The 18,680-nt window shown below is 46.9% G+C and overlaps 1 protein-coding gene across 1 annotated transcript; it reads left to right on the top strand.

Moving 5' to 3' along the window:
• The first annotated feature begins 1,167 nt into the window (after nucleotides 1–1,167).
• Nucleotides 1,168–3,495, top strand: LOC114603096 (leukotriene B4 receptor 1-like). Its single transcript, XM_028741842.2, has one exon. It carries the CDS (start codon nucleotides 1,253–1,255, stop codon nucleotides 2,261–2,263), a length of 1,011 nt encoding a protein of 336 aa, XP_028597675.2. The 5' UTR covers nucleotides 1,168–1,252; the 3' UTR covers nucleotides 2,264–3,495.
• Nucleotides 3,496–18,680: the final 15,185 nt, after the last annotated feature.

The following is an 18,680-nucleotide window of genomic DNA, read 5'->3' as shown; positions in this document are numbered from 1 at the left end:
TTATTGGGACCAACCAAAATGCCACAAAAGTGTGGCAAGCTTCTGGGTTCTCCAGGAGTCAGGCAAGATTTCATACAGTGGTGATTTTGTTGGGGCCCACAATGTCATAGCATACCTAGGCATTTCGGTTCCAAAAGATATTTCACAAATGACTGAAATGAGCTAAAATAGGTTGATAATGGAGATTTCCGGTAATTTGGAAAGCTAAGCATCACATAGATTTAGTAATTGGGGACAGACCACCTAAGATGAATATTTTGCCATGGATAATATATGCGCTTTGTGCTATTTCTTTATATATCTTCCGATTGCATTTGCAAAAAAAAATTGAGATTTAAAATTGAGACTGATCCGGAAAAAAATTAATGTTTCCAGGGAAGGCACTATTTAATAGAGAGAGATGCTGAGGGTGTAATGCTGATAATCCCTTGTTGCGGGCATGTTCAATAATATAGTCTTTTTGGTCTGAAGCTGGTGTCCTTATAAATTTTGTACTGGAGAAATCCTTGACATTTGCAGATGTTCATGTGCTTTTAAACTGTATCCCTCTAGCATGAGGATTAATGGCAGGACAACAAAAGTGGATTTTACGAACCCTTGTGGTTGCTAAGGAACTTATACTTCAGGCCTCGAAGGATAAATGCCCACCCAGTCAATGGTCTGAGGACCTTACTACCCTCTTAACATATTTCTTATTAACATCAGTCTCGAGTGGATACCTCTCTGGAGATTTGCGTGCTTTATATGTTTACATTTAGATGAATATATTGGATTCACAATGATGAATTCGTAAGATGAATATTATTGTACCCATAACGAGAGCTGATAGTTATTTTCTTCTTCTTTCCTTCTTTTTAAAATTTGTGATAAAAACAATTAATGGGGGGGAGACATCAAGTCTGGTTTTACCAGCTCTCCAGAAGAAAACTGGTATCTGCCTACATGCTTAAGAGAAGCAAGTAAATACGATCATGCTTCCACTTCTTTTTAACTATAGCCATGTTTTGCTTGGGTTTTGGTGACACACCCACACACCCAGTGTGGACAATTTCTCAATATGTAAACGGAAAAAGCTCAGCAGAAAAAAATAGGATATGAAACCATTATCTGTCTAGGCAGAAGCTATCTTTTGTGGTCATGTTCCAGTCTGATTCAGACAGCCTTTGGAGGGTCAGAAACAAATAGTGGGCATTCACTGCAGAACATAGAAGCTGCAACCACTAGCAGAAGCTCAGCCAAAGCTCCAGTCAAAATGGATCCCTCTGAAGAAAGCAACGATCTCCTGCCTTTGTCCATTGCAAGGCATTTGGTTTGCACAGTGCTGAGTTTGTCATTCATCGTCGGGGTCCCTGGGAACTCCTTTGTCATTTGGACCATCTGTGGCAGAATGACCCAAAGGCCTCCGACGGTCATGCTGATCCTACATCTGGCCATCGCTGACCTCCTGGTTCTCGTCACCTTGCCAATCTGGATCTACTCCTTCGCCAACACCTGGCTCTTTGGGCTTGTTGCTTGCAAAGCCCTGACATTTGTCGTTTATTTCAGCATGTACGCAAGCATCTTCCTGATCATGGCCTTGAGCTTCGAGCGGTTCATGGCTGTCTTTTACCCTTTTGCTGTCCAACGCTGGAAGAAGAAGATGACCACCAGGGTGTTGGTCTTTGCCATATGGTTCCTCGCCATTGCCTTTGGAGCCGTCATCATCCCGTTTCGGGAAACCAACAACACAGAGGCAGGTCTTCAGTGCGCAGATTTCAGTTATGATAGTAATGCTCAAATGATTGCCTGTCTCTTGCTGGAGACTCTTGTGGGCTTTGTCGTGCCCTTTGCCTTCATCTCCATCTGCTATGTGCTGGTCGGCAGAAGAATCAGCAACATGACTTCTCCATCAAAGCAACGCTCTGCAAAGCTGATCGCTTCAATAGTTGTGGCCTTTTGTCTCTGCTGGCTGCCCCATCACGTCTTTAACTTGATAAGCATTGCTTCAGCTCTGATGGAGGAGTCCTATCCAGGGACATCTGAAGCTCTGGAGAAGATTTCAGCAGTGGGGGCCAACATCACAGGCTCGCTTGTCTTCGTGAGCAGCTGCATCAACCCTCTCCTTTACGCCTTTGCTGCCAGGAACTTCCAAAGCAGTGTGAGGTTTACCAGGCTATCTAGACTGTTTGAACAGATGAGCCCTTCAGAGAGGACGGAAACTGCGAAAGAGGCACCAAACACAAACGGGAACGAGGAGAGTTTGACAAGCACAGAAATGATCTAATGGGGGCCAGGGGAGAAAATGAGGTCAGTCTCCATAGCGGTGGCCGCACTGTTGTTACTTACTGTGACTCCTTCGTTCTTTATCTGTTCAAGCACAGCTATGCAGACCAGCTCTTCATCCAGAAACATGACTCTTCAAAAACAGTTATTCTAGACAAGCTAACTAGACCCAACTCCGGCAGTTCATGCTGGCTGAACAAAAGCAAGCAGCCAGTGTGCCAAAGACCCAAACTGAAGAGAATAAGAAGGAACGGAGGAAGCTGCCTTGTACAGAGTCGGACCATCTAGTTCAATATTGTCAGTACTGACTGGCAGCAGCTCTCCAGGGCTCCAGGCAGGGGACATGCCCTGCTCTGCCTGGAGCCACCAGGATATAACTTGGGACTTTCTTCATGCTTATGCTTTCCCCATTGAGCTATAGCCTGAAACCCTGAGGGGCAGTTTAGTGAAATCTGAGCTAGATAAACTTAGGGTCTGATTCAGCATAAGGCAGCTTCCTATGCACCTGAGACAGAAAGCGGTGTTCAAGGAAGGCATTTCGTGTTGAAGGGGTAACCTGGGTGAAGGCGTGGTGTCTTTATAAGCAAGCAGGAGACAGTTGGGCGGTTTGAGGTGGTAGCCCCATGGAGGAACATAGATCCAGGGCAGGGAGATGTCTGGGGATAACAGTGGAGAGCTTTGAGGGCAAAATCAAGGGCACTTAGGAAGCTGCCTTATACCAAGCAAGATACTAGCTCAGTGTTGTCTCCTTGCAGGGTCTTTTGCAGCCCTATTTGAAGGAAGCAGAGCTGAACCTGGGACCTTTTGCATGCAAAGCATCCTCATTATCCAATGAGCCATGGTCCTTCTTAAAGGGGGTACTAGGGATGGGTGGATATGTCCATTTTGGTTTCTCTCAGTTTCTCATTTTTCCAGACTTCAGTTCCCCACACTTCCAGATCAGGCTTTTTTTTTGGGGGGGAGGGGGAGTTATCATGAACATACACTAGTATTTTAGTGTGAATTTCTCCCAATATGCACATTTTTTTTGCATATTTCCCCCAAATACACACATTTTTGCAAAGCAGTTTTCTCTAACGTTACACATTTTTCTTTTTCAAAGGATTGCTTAGACTCATGCCATTTTATTTTATTTTATTTCAAGTTTTGTTGTATTGTTGTAATTTTAACGTTTCGGTAAGCTGTTGAAGGGCAGGGGACTGATCTAAATAAAACAGAAGAACTAAAGTAGTTTTGGGTCTACTGTGTGGGTTTTATAGGTTGTTTTGTCGTTGTTGTTATAAATGCAAAAATGGAACAACATCATTAAATATGGGTGGGCAGACCAAACTTCAAATGATGTTTTGTTTCCCCTTCTTTGTCTTTGGGAGAGAAAAACTTAGAGCATGAGCCACCCTAAATCAAACACTCTTAGAATGCAAAGTTATGCATGTCCAGTGTGAGAGACAGTGCTGTGCAGTGGTTAGAGCGTTGGACCAGGATCTGGGAGACCAAGGTTCAAATGCCCATTCAGTTCTCTGGGTGGCCTGGGCCAGTCACCACTCTCAGCCTAACCCTACCTCACATGTTGTGAGGAAAAAATGGAGTGGAGAAGAACCATATACTCCACCTTGGACTCCTCGGAGTAGAGGTGGGAGACTAGTGTAATAAATAAATAAATAAATAAATAAATAAATGTCCTCTCAGAAGTTCTATTATGTTCCGTGGGACTTCCTCCCTGCTACATTGTGACCCACCTCCTTTGCAGAAGTTATATTGCTTGGTTCCATTTTGGAGGGGTTTTTCATATTGTTACCAATGTTGGATACCACTCCAGCTCCCAGCCAAGCAGGAGCAAGATTTAAAGGAGTTCCAGGCGCTCACCCAGGATTTGTGCTCCTTTAGAGAATTGAACACACGGCGGAGACTGTCGTAGCTTTAAGAAATAAGGTTTATTCATCTATTTACACTTTCAGTCTGCATGGAGGGAGGGAGTCCAGATCTTACAGCATGGTCACCTCAAGCAGGGCTTGTTCCCTACAGCAGTGCAACACTGGAGTCAAAAGTATCTCTCCCAGCCAGCCTGCCCAAGATGGATCCCATTCTTTTCTCCTCCTCCTCCTCCTCTTCCTCCTCCTGCTCTTCTTCTCCCAGCACATCTTGCTAAAGACAGCCTCCACTTGGTGTGGTTTGGTGTCACAGGCTGGTTGGACACAGAGGAATGGTGGGAGGAACGAGCTGGTAGGCATCTTCCTCCACCCACTTTGTTGTTGTTTAGTCATCTTAGTCGTGTCCGACTCTCCATGACCCGATTAATCAGACCATGCCTTGGAAACTCTCACTTTCTTCTCAAAGCTTCTCCTTTTTTATGTCCATGGAGTTTTCATGGCAAAATACTGGAGTGGGTTGCCAGTTCCTTCTCCACCTCCCACTTTACTGAGCCTGATAAGGATCTGGCCCATGGAGCCAAAATGGTTACACACACACACACACACACACACACACACACACCGCTTTAGAATCTTAAATGGCCTTGGACTAGAATATCAGACGGCAGAGCTGGTTAACCCACAGGCCACACCTGGCCTGCCAAGCTACAGGAAGATGCCTGCCAGGTCCTGATCTGATCGGGAGATAAAGCAGAGAGCGACTCAGAGGAACAGACAGAGCACTTAATCTTCTGATGGGGGGAGATAAATAGGGCTAACCAAATCCCAAACCCATGCAGGTCCTTTCGGGCCAATGACCTGAAGCAGCCCCAGATCTCCCAGGGTTGAACTGGTCCACACAGAGTGACCCTTAGATGTCTCAGGGGTGGAGGCAGTCAGGCAGTACCAGTGGAGAAGTTATTGCTCTGATTGTTTGGACCCAGCTCATGGTCTCAGTCACGGCTGCCACCACATCCTTCTCTGCCTTCCTCTCCCCTCTGCCTCCAGAATTCCCATGTGTAATGGGAACTGTAGTCTTTTGCCAATGAGTGTCCTCTGAAGCCACGCCTACTGTTACAAAAGTTAACACTACCTTCCACATTGTTCTTCTTGGCAGAACCCACTGCCCACAAATCAGGTGGCCTGTGCTCCTGACATGCCTTGCACTGGGGTGGAGAAGAGGCGCCAAGTTGTCTCCCATTGGTTCAGGTGGAATCCCAATGCTTGCGTAGCCTCTGTGTTTAAAAAAACCCTAATGAAGCATTTGGTTGGGAGGGGGTGGCTAGCTACATGTGCATGCATGTTCAATTAGGATTTTAAACCCTGTGCGAGGCCCCTATTCAGTTTGGATCCAGGTCAGGTTGGCCCCGATGTCCGGGGTTGGAGCTGTTCTGAAGCACTGGGAGGACAGAACGCTACAGATCAGGGGGCGTCATCTCTAAAGAGCAGGCAGAGGGATTTCTCTCTCTCTCTCTGCTCTTAGCATTAAGCACCTGCTAACTAAGTGAGAGCTGAACCATAAAGAAGGCTGATCACCGAAGAATTGATGCTTTTGAATTATGGTGCTGGAGGAGACTCTTGAGAGTCCCATGGACTGCAAGAAGATCAAACCTATCCATTCTGAAGGAAATCAACCCTGACTGCTCACTGGAAGGACAGATCCTGAAGCTGAGGCTCCAATACTTTGGCCACCTCATAAGAAGAGAAGACTCCCTGGAAAAGACCCTGATGCTGGGAAAGATGGAGGGCACAAGGAGAAGGGGACGACAGAAGACGAGATGGTTGGACAGTGTTCTCAAAGCTACAAACATGAGTCTGACCAAACTGCGGGAGGCAGTGGAAGACAGGAGTGCCTGGCATGCTCTGGTTCATGGGGTCACGAAGAGTCGGACACAACTAAATGACTAAACAACAACAACAACTAAGTTCAGAGATAAAAGTCCTCGGCCTGCTTTTTAAGGGTAAAAGGCAGCACCCCTCCTCTCCTCCATTTCAGTGCTAAAATTTCTCTCTGAGAGCAGGCAGAGGTGTCTTTTAAGAAGACCCAAAGACTGACTTATTCTGAAGGAATGTATGTTCTCTCTTAAGGCATCCTACTTTCATGAAGGCAGGTGGCTGAACATGACAGGGTCTTTTGGGTGACACGCTCAGATTGTAGAATTTCCTCCTGCAAGAGACCCACTCTCTCTCCTGGTCTTCTGACAAGTCTCCTGGCCAAACTCTTTTGCTTTACAGGGCTTTGTGGGTATAAACGTTCTAACATCAATCTCAGTTAGGTCCTGCTTGTGAACTTCCTCTTCTGGCTGGCCACTGTGACGCTGGACTAGATGGGTCTTTGATCTGATCCTCCAGGACTGTTCTTAAATTCTAAACACTGCATTCACTCCTGTGGGGATTTTGTCTTGATTTGTTTTTTTCTGCTGGTTTTGTATTTTTCCCCTATATTTACTTAAACACACACACACACACACAGTGGTTTTAGTTTGGGACAGAAAAGGAAGCAGCACCAAATATAGAAGAGAAAGACAAAAAAGAGGCAAGCCTGAGAATGACGCTGAAAAACAATGAAATGGCAAATTGCCTAACAAGCCTTCATCTGAAGTATGAGAGTTCATTTTGCTGGGTTATTCTGGGAAGCCCATTTCTTTTATTCTAACAATATCTTGTCAAAACAACTTCCTCTGCCCCTGAGAAGGTTTTCTTTGGAAACCTTTTGGGCAATTTACTGCTTTATGAAACTTCCCTATTGTTTCTTACTGTAATTTTCAGGCTTCTTCAGAACCTCTTACATTTTACTGTAACCTTGGGAGCTGCTTTGGATGCTGCTGCTGCTACTTTTAAGCAGAAAATCAGCTTATTCACATTTTAAAATGACAAACAGTCAAGACCACATGACTTATCCCTTCCATTGCACACAAAGCATCGTAAAGGGATATTGACCAAACTGTGGATAGCAGCCAGGATAGAGACAGACAGAAATAATGTAAGAGTAACGTAAAAAAACAACAACACCTCAGGTCCAAGCTCCTGCAGCAACCCCTGCCCCAGCTAAAAGTTTACACATGGTGGGCTGCTGGGAAGCCATCACTTTAAATGTCCCACAATGCTTCAGGGCAGCCTTAGATTGGACACTCTGGGAAATTTAAAATGGTGGCTGCACAGGCTCTGCTGCCTGGCACAGACAGCTCAGGGCAGGTATTAGCGGCAGTGGTGCCCTCCTGGAGCTCTGGGACCCCAAGGTTGGCACCGCCCCAGGGAGACAACTGGCAATGGCCACAGGTCTTGTCAAATACCATTTTAGGCAAAGGCATACAGAGGGGCAGGGGCATTCAGTGTGGTCAGACAGACAGCTCAGAGATAAAATGGGAACAGACAGTGAATGCTGGTTTCCGGGGCAGGGCTTGACCTGGCTTAACCTTTTGAACATCTCCTTGAACACAGCCATGGGAAAAAGAATGAAAGGAATAAATATTTCACTTCCCCACCCTACCCCACCCACCACTTCTTTCTACTAAGCAGGCTATTGAGACATTGTGCAGAAAGAAAGGAAACAAAAGAAGAACTTTTATACAATTGGTGTCAAGGTTGTCCTGCTTGGTGGTGCAATGAGAGAAGCCAAAGCCCATCAAGGGTGCTTCAGCAGCAGTCTTATGATCGTGAAAACATACTCTCCAACATTTCTCTGATGAAAATAGGGACGTCCAGTGCTATTTTTCTAGAAAAAGAGGTGCTGGAACTCACCATGAACGCCTGCCTTGTTCTCTTATAATGGCAATGGCACTCACCAAAGAGGTGCCAGAACTGAGTTCTGGTGAGTTCCAGCTGAAACAAAGCCCCGGGGATGTCCTATTCCATACCCTCCAATATTTCTCTGATGAAAATAGGGGAAGGCAGGATATTCCAGGATCAAATCAGAAACTGGGGCGGCTTCTGTAAATCTATGACTGTCTCTGGAAAATAGGGACACTTGGAGGGTCTGTGAAAAATCCACCCTCTGTCAGGGAATGTTTTGAGTGAGTAGAGTCTAGGGGATTCTTCCTGATGAGGCTTTTGCTGGGCACTCACCCTGTCTTATTCACTGAATTGTTCAAAGGGTCCTATTCTTATATCGCTCCCATTCTTAAAGTAAAGCCACTTCCGGCTTGCCCAGGAGGTGGGGTTGCGGGCTTCACGCCCACCCCCACGTGAGCGGGGGCTGGTTTCAGCCCCCGCGAGAACAGGGGAATCCCGACCGGGTCTGCCCCCTCAGCCAGCCAATCGGCTGGCTGGGGGGGCGTGGCCTGCCCTATTTGGGGCCGGCGCAGAGGGGGCTCGCCCTCTTTTCGCCGGCTAGCCCTCACGTTTTCCCACCCTCCCTCCCTTTAGGTAGGCTTAGGTAGGTCTTTGACTTTGCTATGGACTTCGGTCTATCGCCGCAAGGGGCATGGTAGGAATTTTTCCCAATTGGCGATTTCTGGCCTTTTGGTTTTTCGCCTACCTTGTAGCAACTCGTCACAACTCTCGGCATTGGCGGTAGGCATTGGTAAGAAGGGGTTAAGAGGATGGGGGGGAGGAACGCCATTACCTCCCCCCAGTGAGCGAAGGGTGGTCCGTTAAAGGACTCCGGGGGGCATGGCCCTGTCCGAAGCCTATGGAGGTGTGGGCCAAAGGCACGTCCCCGAGCGGTGACCCGGACTCCCACGATATAGTGTTAACCCTTCCCCGTGTCTCCAGCAAATGGGCTGGAGCCGGATAGTCGATAGGACCAATGCCTAAGCCAATGCCTCTCATTCCTGAATTCAATAAAGTTGTGGCCTAATTCGCCCAATTAACTTTAAATTATGGTGTCTCGTGTCTTTATTTGTCCTGGTGGGGGGCGGGAACTCGCCACGCAAGCAGTCATTCTTTAAATATGGGCTGTCATGTCACAACATAGAAAGACAATTATTAAAAAATATTAATGGGGGCAGTCACTCCTTGGGGTTGGGGCTACACCCATTTGCCTACAGGGCTGGATCCATTCTGCTCCCCCTGCTTGGCTTATAATAAACAGTTTCCTTTCTTTTCTTACTTCTCAGAATTGGGCACAAAGAGGCAACAAAGCATATGTTGCTGTTTTTCATTTTCAGGAATTGAAAGTTGTGTCTGCTGAGTCCACTCATCTAGAAACCAAGAAACTGGAAATCGTATTCAATAAAGTGTTCTTCTTTTCAGGAATTGAAAGATGATGTCTCTGGTGGGTGCTGGATTCACCCAGCAACCCTGAAACTCTGTCAGCCCTCTGCCCTCAGCCCTGTAACTAGAGCACAGGCCATCTTCAGAACATACCCTCAGTGGTGTTATCAGGGTAGGACCTTGGGGCTGAAACTCAGGACTTCACTTAGTAGAATGAGCAGGAGCCCCCCCCCCCCCACAACACACCAGAGCTGGCTTACCACATTTCAAAGGAAGTGAAGTGATTTGCCATAAAGTCCAGAGTCTAAAATTGCCTACCTCCACCACTGCATAGCCTCTGAGCTATAAGTGCAAGAAACTTTTCTAAAAATGGTATCTAAGATTCTCATGAAACTGCATTCAGTAGTGTTCAGTGCCAAGAGTCCCGAACAGATAGTTCTTCCCTTCTTTTCTTCATATGCTTAAGTGTTTGGGCCAGCAGAAATTGCACCGGCTGAGAGCCTCAGGCTGACAGCCCTTTAGTGCTTGCCATTTGGCTCATGCCAGAGGCACACTCCTCGTCTTCCCAGCATAGATTCACCCACTGAGTGCCTTTCCCGCTTTCCCACAAAATGGGTGCCAGCTCAGGGTTATGCATGCTCATCCATTGGCCTGACAGAGCAATGCCTCCTGGGTGTCATTTTTAAGAATCACTTCCCTTCCTCCTGACAACAATGGCGCTCGTCTGACTTTGGAGCAAGGTGCTCTGCGCATGGGTGAGAATGCATTGATCCTGATCGTCACCTTGTTCAAGCCTGGATACAATGTGGATTGGATTCCAACCACCTCTGCTGTGGCCTATTATCCATGGGGTTATTGACACAAGGAGCCATAAAGAGTGACCCGTCCCATTTTCCAGGTCATCGCATGCCTAACGAGTCCTCCATTTGCTATTCATTAATGCAAGAGGCGGCTCTCAACAAGCCCTCCTGCTCCCCTGAATAGGGCAAAGTTTCTAACGCCATCATTAAAACTGTAGCCTGTGTAGCTAAATCCCTATAGGTAGCAATGCTTCATAGATTTGTAAAGTAGATGGGCAAAGGAGGCTTCTCTTCAGGTAAGTCATTTCAGTTTAGAAAGAAGGGTGGGTTATCAGGGGCAGACATGATAAAGGTGTGTACAATTATGCACGGTGAAGAGAAAGTAGATAGACATTTCTTTTCCCTTCTCAAAATATAGAACTCAGGCTCATAGGAAGCTGCCTTTTACTGAGTTAAGTCATTTGGTCTATCTAGCTAGCTCAATACTGCCTACACTGGCCAGCAGTGGCTCTTCAGGGTTTCAGGCAGGGGACACTCCCAGCCCTACTTAGAAATTCTGGAGATCAAACCTGGGCCTATTTGCATGCAAAGCACAGATTCTCACTTGGGCTCTCTTTCCATGTTGGTTTTAAAGAAAAGACTACAGTTGTACCTCAGGTTACATACACTTCAGGTTACAGACTCCGCTAAGCAAGAAATAGTGCTTCAGGTTAAGAACTTTGCTTCAGGATGAGAACAGAAATTGTGCTCCGGCTGCGCAGCAGGAGGCCCCATTAGCTAAAGTGGTCCTTCAGGTTAAGAACAGTTTCAGGTTAAGAACGGACCTCCGGAACGAATTAAGTACTTAACCCGAGGTACCACTGTAGTGGGGGACGTGGGTGGCGCTGTGGGTTAAAGCCTCAGCGCCTAGGACTTGCCGATCGAAAGGTCGGCGGTTCGAATCCCCGCGGCGGGGTGCGCTCCCGTCGTTCGGTCCCAGCGCCTGCCAACCTAGCAGTTCGAAAGCACCTTCGGGTGCAAGTAGATAAATAGGGACCGCTTACCAGCGGGAAGGTAAACGGCGTTCCGTGTGCTGCGCTGGCTCACCAGATGCAGCTTGTCACGCTGGCCACGTGACCCGGAAGTGTCTGCGGACAGCGCTGGCTCCCGGCCTATAGAGTGAGATGAGCGCACAACCCTAGAGTCTGGCAAGACTGGCCCGTACGGGCAGGGGTACCTTTACCTTTACCTTTACCACTGTAGTGCTTCAGGTTAAGAACTTTGCTTCAGGATGAGAACAGAAATCGTGCTCTGGTGGTGCAGCAGCAGCAACAGCAGGAGGCCCCATTAGCTAAAGTGGTGCTTTAGGTTAAGAACAGTTTCAGGTTAAGAACGGACCTCCGGAACGGAAGTACTTAACCCGAGGTACCACTGTATTTGGTTATCTGTCACGGATGCTCTATGATATTCCTGCATTGCGGGGGGGCGGGTGATGCTTGGGGTCCCTTCTAACTCTACAATTCTAGGATTCCACTGGTGTTCAGTGTTGCTCAGGGCCAAACTAGATATGATATTAAATTTTCTCTTTAGCTTGCAAATAGCCTAAGCAGCCTCCAGTCCATGAGGGTTGGGGAGGGAAAGTTAAACATTTTGCTTGCCATTCGTGGGCCTGACAAAAGTCACATCTCCTAGTTTGTATTTCAAGCCTCCTCTGACACCAACAGAAACTTTTGTGCTTCCCCACAAACTGTGGTTGGATTCAGGCCATGCAGCACTAGAAATCTGCATTTTAAGCAAATGCAAAAGGTCCCAATTTGTTTCAATGGGCTCTTTTGCTACAAAGCAAATTGAAGGTGGGGAGGGGGCAGTCTGGATTGAAACCACAGGCAGAATCTGTTTGTAGAGTTGGAAGGGACTAAGGGTCATCTAGTTGACAAAGGTTTGAAGCCCACTATCACAGTGATGCAGGCTGGGGGCTTCGCCCTGGAAATCTGTGGTAGGGATAGTACCCTGCTCTCAAGTGCAGAACTATACATTTATGACCATGTGTACCGGTAGTTTGCTCTGACTCTACAATAAGTGGTGGCCAGAAATTATAGTGATGCAGTAAGGCCTGCTTCCTGCAGGTGGCGAAAAAAAATTGGTTATCACAAATGCCTATTGGTGTGCACCCAAAATTCTTCTGAGTGATGGCACCCACTTGTGGAATTTGCTCCTTGCCCGCTCCCCACTGTCCCTCATAGCAGTTAGGATATCAGTGAAGAAATGGTTATTCTGTGTTGCGATGGTGTTTGGGTTAGTTCTTTGATGTAAATCACTTTGGGGACCCTGGCCCAAAAGTGATATAACATGCGTTTTCCAACATAAATTGCAAAATCCATTTTAGGTATTAGGCTAACCAAAATGTTACACAGTTATGTGCAAGCTTTCAGGATATCCCCACCCTGCCTTATTTATCATTTAGCTTGCTGAAGAGTTCTGGAGAACATGAAAGCTTGCACCCTGTTTTGTAAAAATTTTATTGGCCCAATCCCTAACGGGGATTTTTCTTACGGATCAATATGGCTATCTTTGCTCTTTATAAAATATGCTCAAGTTAATCTGTTAGCATCTCCTATTCCTGTCAGGTGAGAAAAACATCCCAACTCACCCCCTCTCTGTTTTAGGAGTGCAACTGAAACCAACCTGTCACAGTTTCCATATTCACAGGCAGGGCTGCAGCAATTTTCACCTTGGGGCAGGAATGGTGGCTCATCAAAGGTATGAACAAGTCAGCTACATCACAGGCTTAACACCTGCCAGGGAACACTGGTTCCTGCTTCCAACCATAAGCTTTACAAAAGGCCTTTTCTCTCCCTCCTTCTGTGAACCAAGAGAAACTTCCTTAAAGCCATAACTCCAAAAGGAAAAGAAGGGTCTCAACCAGAGGTTGGCAACCCAAGGCCCATGGGCCGTTTCCAGCCCATGAGCTTCCTGGAACCAGCCCACGGCCGTTCCATGGATTGGCGTAAGGATTCTGTGCTCCCCCCCCTTTGTGGCGCCATTTTTTCCCTCACCATGGGGACCAACTTCCGGGTCAGAAGAGCGCCAGAAATAGCTTGAGCACACACAGGCACGCACGCTCTAGCCCACAAGAGGTCTGCCAGGGAGTGGACCGGACCGGCCTCAAAAAACGTTGCCACCCCCTGGTCTGAATGTTTAAGTAACTTAAGAGACACAGTTGTTTCCTTCCAGGCAATTTGGTTTCAGAAGGAAGAAGAGCTTTTTAAAAAAGAAAACCTCACTTTTAAGGGACCAACTGCTTTGGGTAAAACAGACTACAAGCTTTCAACCTATGCAGAATTGCCTGATAGTGACCTCCATGATGCAAGCCAGATGCCCTTCTCTGCGCATTTTCCAGCAACAGCAACCTACATCACCAGTAAAAAGCACTGTTTGTTTTAAAAACAAAAACAAAACAAAAACCTTTTGGAAGCAAATTAAGATACGAAGATCGCAGGGGGTTTTTTTAAAAAAAAGAAAAAGAAAAAACAACATTGTTTGTTGGTTTAACATCACCAACATACTTAACACTTTACAGCCAGCATGACCAATGGTCAAGGATTATGGGAATTGTAGTCCAGAAATATCTGGAAGGCCACAGGTTCCTCATCTTTCTGGTAGCAGAGGAGGAGGAGGAGGAGGAGGAAGGCCTCTGCTCAAAGATAGCTAGAGTTTTTGCTTGTGCTGTCCATTCTGTTGCATATGAGGAGACCAGACCATAGTGAGTAATGTGGGTGAGATGCTGTTTCTTTCCAGCAAGCTGTTCCAGACTGTTCCCACTGGCTTTCTTCGCTGTGCTTCCCACGGTTTGGCAGGGCAGGAAGTTCCTCACAGGCACACCCAGGATCACTCAACTCCAAGGGCTCCGGGCAAGATACACTATCTTCTTGTACACAAAATTTGTATACCTGCTCATTTATGAAGCCAAGTTTCCAGACCCTGCTCTCCTCCCAGGAGGACGGTGCCGAAGTGACTGGCCCAGCCCAATGCCATGGGCCTAGCAAGTACTTCCATTGGGCAAGGATCGGCTTTTAACAGCACTCACCCGTCTAGCTTATAACTGCTTGCAAGCGGTGGTTTTTAACCCCATCTAGAGTAAGTCTTGAAAGATATTTGCCAAGGTGTGGGATGGGAGATTGACTTATTCTCAGAGTATGGTCCTCAGCAGGAATGGGGAAGCTGTGGACCTACAGATGTAGTTGGACTGTAGCTCCCATCACCTCCATCCAGCATAGCTACTGGTCAGGGATGATGAGTATAGTCTAACCACTTCTGGAGAACCCTAGGCCCACCCCAAACCCTGCCTAAAGGAACACAATGAGGAAAGTAAGCAGGTTTGGGTCTGGTCAGTATCTGGACAAAAAATTGTTTTATGCCGTCTTGAGTTCTCTGTTCAAAGAATGGCAGGAACGTAAATAAATAAAATAGTATCATGGACATATAATAGAAGCTGATGTGGTGAAAGTGCTGGACTAGGACCTGGGAGACTGGGGTTCAAATCCCCACTTGGCTACAAAGCTCACTGGGCCAGTCACAATCTCTCAGCCTAACCTACCTCACAGGGTTGTTGTGAATATAAAACAGGGAAAGGGAGATTCATGTGTGCCACCTTCAGCTCTTTGGAGAAAAAGGTGGGATATGAAAGTAATTAATAAGTACCTATGATATATAGGGGACACGGGTGGCGCTGTGGGTAAAACCTCAGTGCCTAGGGCTTGCCGATCGCATGGTCGGCAGTTCGAATCCCTGCGGCGGGGTGAGCTCCCGTCTTTCGGTCCCAGCTCCTGCCCACCTAGCAGTTCGAAAGCACACTTAAGTGCAAGTAGATAAATAGGTACCGCTTTATAGCGGGAAGGTAAACGGCGTTTCCGTGTGCTGTGCTGGTGCTGGCTTGCCAGAGCAGCTTCGTCACGCTGGCCATGTGACCCGGAAGTGTCTCCGGACAGCGCTGGCCCCCGGCCTCTTAAGTGAGATGGGCGCACAACCCTAGAGTTGGACACGACTGGCCCGTACGAGCAGGGGTACCTTTACCTTTATGATATCTATTCTAGAGTATCCTCTTACACATCAGCCCCTCCAAAAAAGAGAAAGAAGCAATGAATCATGAAAAGAGAAAGGGAAAAAAAGAAGAGACCAATCTGCATTTAAAAAATACAGATGATAAATTTACCTGTAATTTAGAAATAATTACTGTAATACATTGCACCATAGCTGGGAAGATAGTCTCCTATCCAGGTACTAATGGTTGTTGAGCAACTTCAAGCACCTGTCCTTTTAATGGCTATTTACCTTTAGCACAGACTTGGGCCAGAGGGACAGGCTCCAGAGGGTATGTTGGTTGTCATCTGGTGGGTTAGTAGGGTCCACTAGTGGGCTGTGGCCTGACTTAAGGTGGGCTGCAGCAACAGCAACACTTAAAAATTTTATGCACGTTGGACTCAAGGCGAGTCCCTGGTGTGGAAAAGGTTCTGGGATTATTGAAATAGAAGAGGCATTCAAACAGGGGGCTGTCCTCTGTAAAGCTGGACACGCGGCCAACCAGTCATGATGGGGATTCTTGAATCTCTGTCCTGATGCTGCGAGCCCTTCCATTCTCCTCTGCTAGGTTTGTAGCCCACAAATAAGCCTGGCTAAAAGGTAAAGGTAAAGGTACCCCTGCCCGTACGGGCCAGTCTTGACAGACTCTGGGGTTGTGCGCCCATCTCACTCAAGAGACCGGGGGCCAGCGCTGTCCGGAGACACTTCCGGGTCACGTGGCCAGTGTGACAAAGCTGCATCTGGCGAGCCAGCGCAGCACACAGAACGCCGTTTACCTTCCCGCTGGTAAGCGGTCCCTATTTATCTACTTGCACCCGGGGGTGCTTTCGAACTGCTAGGTTGGCAGGCGCTGGGACCGAACAACGGGAGCGCACCCCGCCGCGGGGATTCGAACTGCTGAACTTTCGATCGGCAAGCCCTAGGCGCTGAGGCTTTTACCCACAGTGCCACCCGCGTCCCACAGAAAGAGGGGTGGTGGTGGCAGTGGAGGGAGAAAATGGTGGCTCAAACTATAAGATCAGCCCCACCTACCTCCCGGGGTCATTGTGTTTATAAAATGGGGAGGGAAGAACCATGTGCACCACTATGAGCTCCTCAGAAGGATAGGTGGTATATAAATGTAATACATACATACAAGTTGCGATAACTAATAAGTAAAGAAGAAAACGCTACCTAGATTTAATGTAATATTTGCATCTTTTTAAAAAGCCTGTTTGGGTGAGGCAAGGAAACACCTTGATTTGGGTGAAATAAAGTCAGCATGTTTTGACAAGCGCCCCACCTGAATACGGTGATGGTGAAAGAGGCAATAAATAATCCATCCTGGATCAGTTTATTTGCTTTCAATGCTGGCTGAGAATTGTAGTCTAAAACATCCAGAGGGAATGATGTTGTGGGACCCTAGTTTACACAATGGCAGGAAATGTCAGCCAACAACATTTACCAGGTTTCAGGGATTTGCACACCTCTAGCAATCTACTATATACAGTGGTACCTCTGGTTACGTACTTAATTCGTTCTGGAGGTCCATTCTTAACCTGAAACTGTTCTTAACCTGAAGCACCACTTTAGCTAATGAAGCCTCCCGCTGCTGCCACACCGCCACTGCGCAATTTCTGTTCTCATCCTGAAGCAAAGTTCTTAACCTGAGGTACTATTTCTGGGTTAGCAGAGTCTGTAACCTGAAGCGTATGTAACCTGAAGCGTATGTAACCTGAGGTACCACTGTATTTGGAAAGTGTTTTGTCCATTTGTTCTCTACAGATTCAGATGCCTCTAGATATATTGTTGCCAAACTTGGCAGAAGGGTTCCTAAGGTGGAGATAGTGCTCTTCCTCAGCATTTGGACCTTGGCCATCATTTGTAATCAAGATGGTGGACTGAAACATCACTTTGGTGTGTGTTTTGATATAAGTTCTACGGTCTCTTCAGATATCATCGCCAAACTCAGCACAAGGGTTCCTGAGGTGGACGTCTACATTGCTGTTTAGGTGTCAGACACCATTTTGAATCAGATAGCAGACCAAAGTGTGGCTTTGCCGTGACTACACACATTTTTCAGCATATATTGTCACCAAGCTAGGCATGAACGTTCCTGATGTGGGGGTGACAGTCTTTGTCAACACTTGGATGCTAGGAGCCATTCTGAATCAAGACAGCAGACCAAAATGTGAATTGGGTGTGATTACACCTGTTTTGGGGCATAGGTTTGGATGCCTCTTAAGATATCATTGCGAAACTTGGCCCAGGGGTTCCTGAGTTTGTGGGTAGGAGACTTCATTGGAGTTTGAATACCAGGCACCAGTTTGAACAAAGGCAGTGGACCAAAGCATGACTTTGGTGTGACGTCACCCAATTTTTGGCATGCTATGTCCAAACTCACCAATTACACTATCCATTTCAAAATCACCATATTTGGGGGGTTATCAAATTTCCCGGGGAATGGGCAGTCACCACTAGTATATAATTGATAAAAGGGATATACATGAGATAGATAGATGATTGATAGATAGATAGATAGATAGATAGATAGATAATAACAAATATTACAAAATAATAGAAGTTAAAAGCAGAAATCTTTTGAATCAAAAAGCCCAGTGTTATATTACACAACACAACCAAAAATCTCATTCGTCCTCTCATTTTCATGTTATTCTTGTGGGCAATGTACCTCACTAGAAAGCAGAGGCAGTGCACCAAATTTCAGGCTCCAGAGATTTACAATGTGCTTGTCTGGGTCTCCTGCTGGCCTCCTTCATCAGCAATGGATTATCCTTCTCTGTAACAGAAGTCTCGCCTTCGTCGTTTGTGGAGGAAAAGAAGGAGCCATTAATTTGAGAGCATGGCAACAGCTGCACCAGGCTCCCCGGAGACCCTGTGTATATTATTAGAGCCCCTCCGAGGCTTAAGCTAAGCCTGGTTTCAAAGCCGGTTGCAGGCGCCTGAGCTACACTTAGGTTTTGTACCTGTCAGACTGACTGTTTATAAAGAGAGAGGGGGTGGAGTGGCAGGGAGTACGCAGGTGAAATTCAAGAGAATTTTCAGCTCTCTTGCAAAGAGACACAGAGAGAGAGTAGCTAAAGAGGCCAGGCCATGATGAAGAGAACTAGGATTGACTGCAAACATCCTGCCACCTGGGTGATGCTACAAGAGGAGCCTGGGCGAGTAGGAGAAGCCTGGAAGACTCAGGTGAATGCAGAGCTAGTTATAAAAAAAATAAAATAATTTCCCTTTCTATTCTTGTTGATAGAGTTGACAAGTAGATAGAAGGGTGGCCACAGGCAGTGACAGTGGTGGCTGGTGCCCACTGGGAACAGATAGGGCAGAAAGCAGAGAGACGAAGAAGAGGTGGAGCCAGAGACAAACTAATTCTAGTTATCCTCCTCCCTGTGTAATTCTATAAGGGCACTACTAAGGGCTCATCCACACTTCCACTTGTCCTGTGCCTACAAAGCAGGACAATACTGTGTCCCCCTGTCCCACTGTGCGCAAAAGCCAG

This window comes from Podarcis muralis, chromosome 7 (genome assembly GCF_964188315.1).
Source record: "Podarcis muralis chromosome 7, rPodMur119.hap1.1, whole genome shotgun sequence".
In the NCBI taxonomy this organism is placed as follows: domain Eukaryota; kingdom Metazoa; phylum Chordata; class Lepidosauria; order Squamata; family Lacertidae; genus Podarcis; species Podarcis muralis.
Note: the sequence above shows the minus strand (reverse complement) of the source record. Positions and strands in the feature narration are given on the sequence as shown.